General features: G+C 64.4%; 1 protein-coding gene across 1 annotated transcript in view; it reads right to left on the bottom strand.

Moving 5' to 3' along the window:
• GRIN1 (glutamate receptor, ionotropic, N-methyl D-aspartate 1) overlaps positions 1-2,685 on the bottom strand; it is a 44,840-nt gene that overhangs the window by 35,145 nt on the left and 7,010 nt on the right. Inside the window, exon 3 of the mRNA XM_011985176.1 lies at positions 2,325-2,501. Coding sequence (XP_011840566.1) covers positions 2,325-2,501 — 177 coding nt within the window. The remainder of the gene's footprint in view (positions 1-2,324; positions 2,502-2,685) is intronic.

Genomic DNA, 2,685 nt, shown 5'->3' with positions numbered 1-2,685 from the left:
CGGAGCTGGGGGGGGTGAGGGTCGTGGGGGTGGGGCCATGGAGGCTCCCTGCCACGAAGCTGTGCTCTTGGAAACGTTCGTTCTCAGGAGAAAGGGAGGCCCTGTCCGCGTCCACCATTCGGAGGGAGCCCCACCTGCCACCCCCACCCTGCATGCACCTGCTGTGTGGCCCCAGCAGTGCCCACTCCAACCCGTGTCAGTCCTGAGTGGGAGGTGAGCAGCCCCCCGGGGCCTGTCCCCATGTCCCTCCCCCTCCCTCTCCTTGGCCTCCCTCTGCCTCTCAAGAGACCCAGGTGTCCTCACTAACTGGGGTGCCCATGCCCATCGGCTCGCATATGTGCCCAAGAGGGTGTGTGTGCATATGTGCATCTGCAGGGGTGGCATGTGCCTGTGGGTATCTGAATGGGAGGGTTAGTCTGCAAAAGCCTGTGAAGGTTGCGGAAGGGCCAGATGGTCTGAGCACGCCTTTGTGTGTGTGCGTGTGCGTGTGCATGTGTGTGTGTGCGTGTGCGTGCGTGCATGTCTGTGTGTGTGCTGGCTGGCGCAAGTGAGGATGAGCCTGCACTTGAGGAGCGCACCTGTGCGCGTGTCCAGGTGTGTGTGTGAAGAGTGCACCTGTGCATGTATCCAGGTGTGTGAGGAGCGCACCTGTGCGCGTGTCCAGGTGTGTGTGTGAGGAGCGCACCTGTGCGTATGTCCAGGTGTATGTGTGAGGAGCGCACCTGAACACGTGTCCAGGTGTGTGTGTGAAGAGTGCACCTGTGCGCGTGTCCAGGTGTGTGTGTGAGGCGTGCACCTGAACACGTGTCCAGGTGTGTGTGTGAAGAGTGCACCTGTGCATGTGTCCAGGTGTGTGTGTGAGGAGCGCACCTGAGCACGTGTCCAGGTGTGTGTGTGAAGAGTGCACCTGTGCGCGTGTCCAGGTGTGTGTGTGAGGAGTGCACCTGAGCGCGTGTCCAGGTGTGTGAGGAGCGCACCTGTGCGTGTGTACAGATGTGTGTGTGAGGAGTGCACCTGTGCATGTGTCCAGGTGTGTGTGTGGCGCTGGAGCTGCATGGAGGCAAGCGTGGCCTGAGCCTGTGGCTGGAGGTGTGGAGTGTGATGGAAATGTGTGCGTGCACCTGTGAATGAAAGCGGTTGGGTGTGCAGGGGTGAGTGTGTTATGGGAGTCCATGGCCGTGGGTGGGCACGCCAGAAGGTGAGGGGCCTGTCAGGCACTGGGGTGAGGGGCACTGTCTTGGGTGAGGCCCTCGGTGCTCATGCCCCTCCCACCCAAGACTCAGCAGAACCCCCACGACAGGACTTCCAGGACCTTCTGGTCTGCCCCTGGCTTTACCCCTGACCCGTGCCCTCTGGTCCCTCCCGGGTCCTGTGGTGCTTTGGGGGTGCCAGGTTGGCCCTAAGTTCAATGAAGCCAGCTCTGACACGAAACATGCTCCCAGCCACCCGTAGGTCTGGCCCTCTTCAGTCTGCGCGTCCTCCCACTGCTTGACCAGGAGCCGGCCCAGGTGCTGGGCACCCAGGGCTCTAGGGGTCCTGCAGCCAAGCACCAGCTCTGCCCCAGACCGCAAATGGGAGTGGTAAGGAAGGGGGCAGGGGTCTCTTGGACCCCCTCAAATCCCAGCTCTGATCTCTCTGCAGCCCCACAGAGTGGACGCCTGGCTGTGTTGGGGTCAGTGTGTCCTAGAACCAGGTGGCTAATTGGTCTTGGTGAGGAGTGCCGAGGGAGCCCTGTGGTGGGGGCAAGGAGGGGAGTGGAGCCCACGGGGCGGTCCGGGCTGGGGGGCAGGTGTCTGTGGATGGGGCTTTGCTGAGCTGTGAGGTGCAGAGCTTCAGGGGAGGCCACGCGGGGGAGGACAGGGAATGGGCCCAGCCGGGAGGGGACAGGACTGCAGGGGCGGTATGTGCGGGCCATGTACAGGGGAGACCTTGCCCAGAGGGAGGCTGCTGGGAACTCAGGACAGGGTGGGCGGGAAGGGTGACAAGTCCCGAGCCCGGCTGGGGCCTTCAGGGAGCGAGGGGCGCGGGCAGGAGGAAGGGACGAGGGCGCGGGGCAGCGCGGGGCGGCGCGGGGCAGGGGTGTTTGCGGAGCTCCAGGTGGTCTGGCCCTCGCCCCGCAGGGACTGACACGAAGGAGATTTCGACTAATGGCAAAAGCGAGTGAAATGAGCCGAGGACAGGCTGGGGCGGGCGCTCGCCAGACGTGGTGGTGCTGACCATGCACGATGGAAAGAAGAGGGTGTCACACACGGAGCCACAGACACACGGCGGCCCGTCCTGCACCTCGGCTCCGCCAGGCGCCCGCCTGCGGCGCCGACCCTCACCTTGGACTCACGCTCCTCCAGCAGCGTCTCCAGGCGCTTCTGAGCCGCTCGGCCCTCGTGGTCGTCGCTGACCAGCAGGATGATGTGGTTCCAGCTGTAGACACGCATCATCTCGAACCACACGCTCGACTGGTGGGAGTAGGGCGGCACGGTGCGCAGGAAGCTCAGGTGGATGCTCTGTGGGAGACGGGAGCAGGGCGGGCTGAGGGGGACCCGTGGAGACCCAACCTCCCACCCGCCTCCCGCCGCTAGAACACCCGCCGGAGGTTGGGAACCCCCTTCCTCCCACCCCTGTCCCCACCCCGCTGGGGACACTTTCTAGACCCTGGGACCCCCTCCTGTCTCCCACCCCTGTCCCTAA

The sequence above is a fragment of the Mandrillus leucophaeus genome, unplaced genomic scaffold (genome assembly GCF_000951045.1).
Source record: "Mandrillus leucophaeus isolate KB7577 unplaced genomic scaffold, Mleu.le_1.0 Scaffold28, whole genome shotgun sequence".
NCBI classification, from domain to species: Eukaryota; Metazoa; Chordata; class Mammalia; order Primates; family Cercopithecidae; genus Mandrillus; species Mandrillus leucophaeus.
The sequence above is the reverse complement of the archived record's forward strand: the minus strand, read 5'-3'. Positions and strand labels throughout refer to the sequence as shown.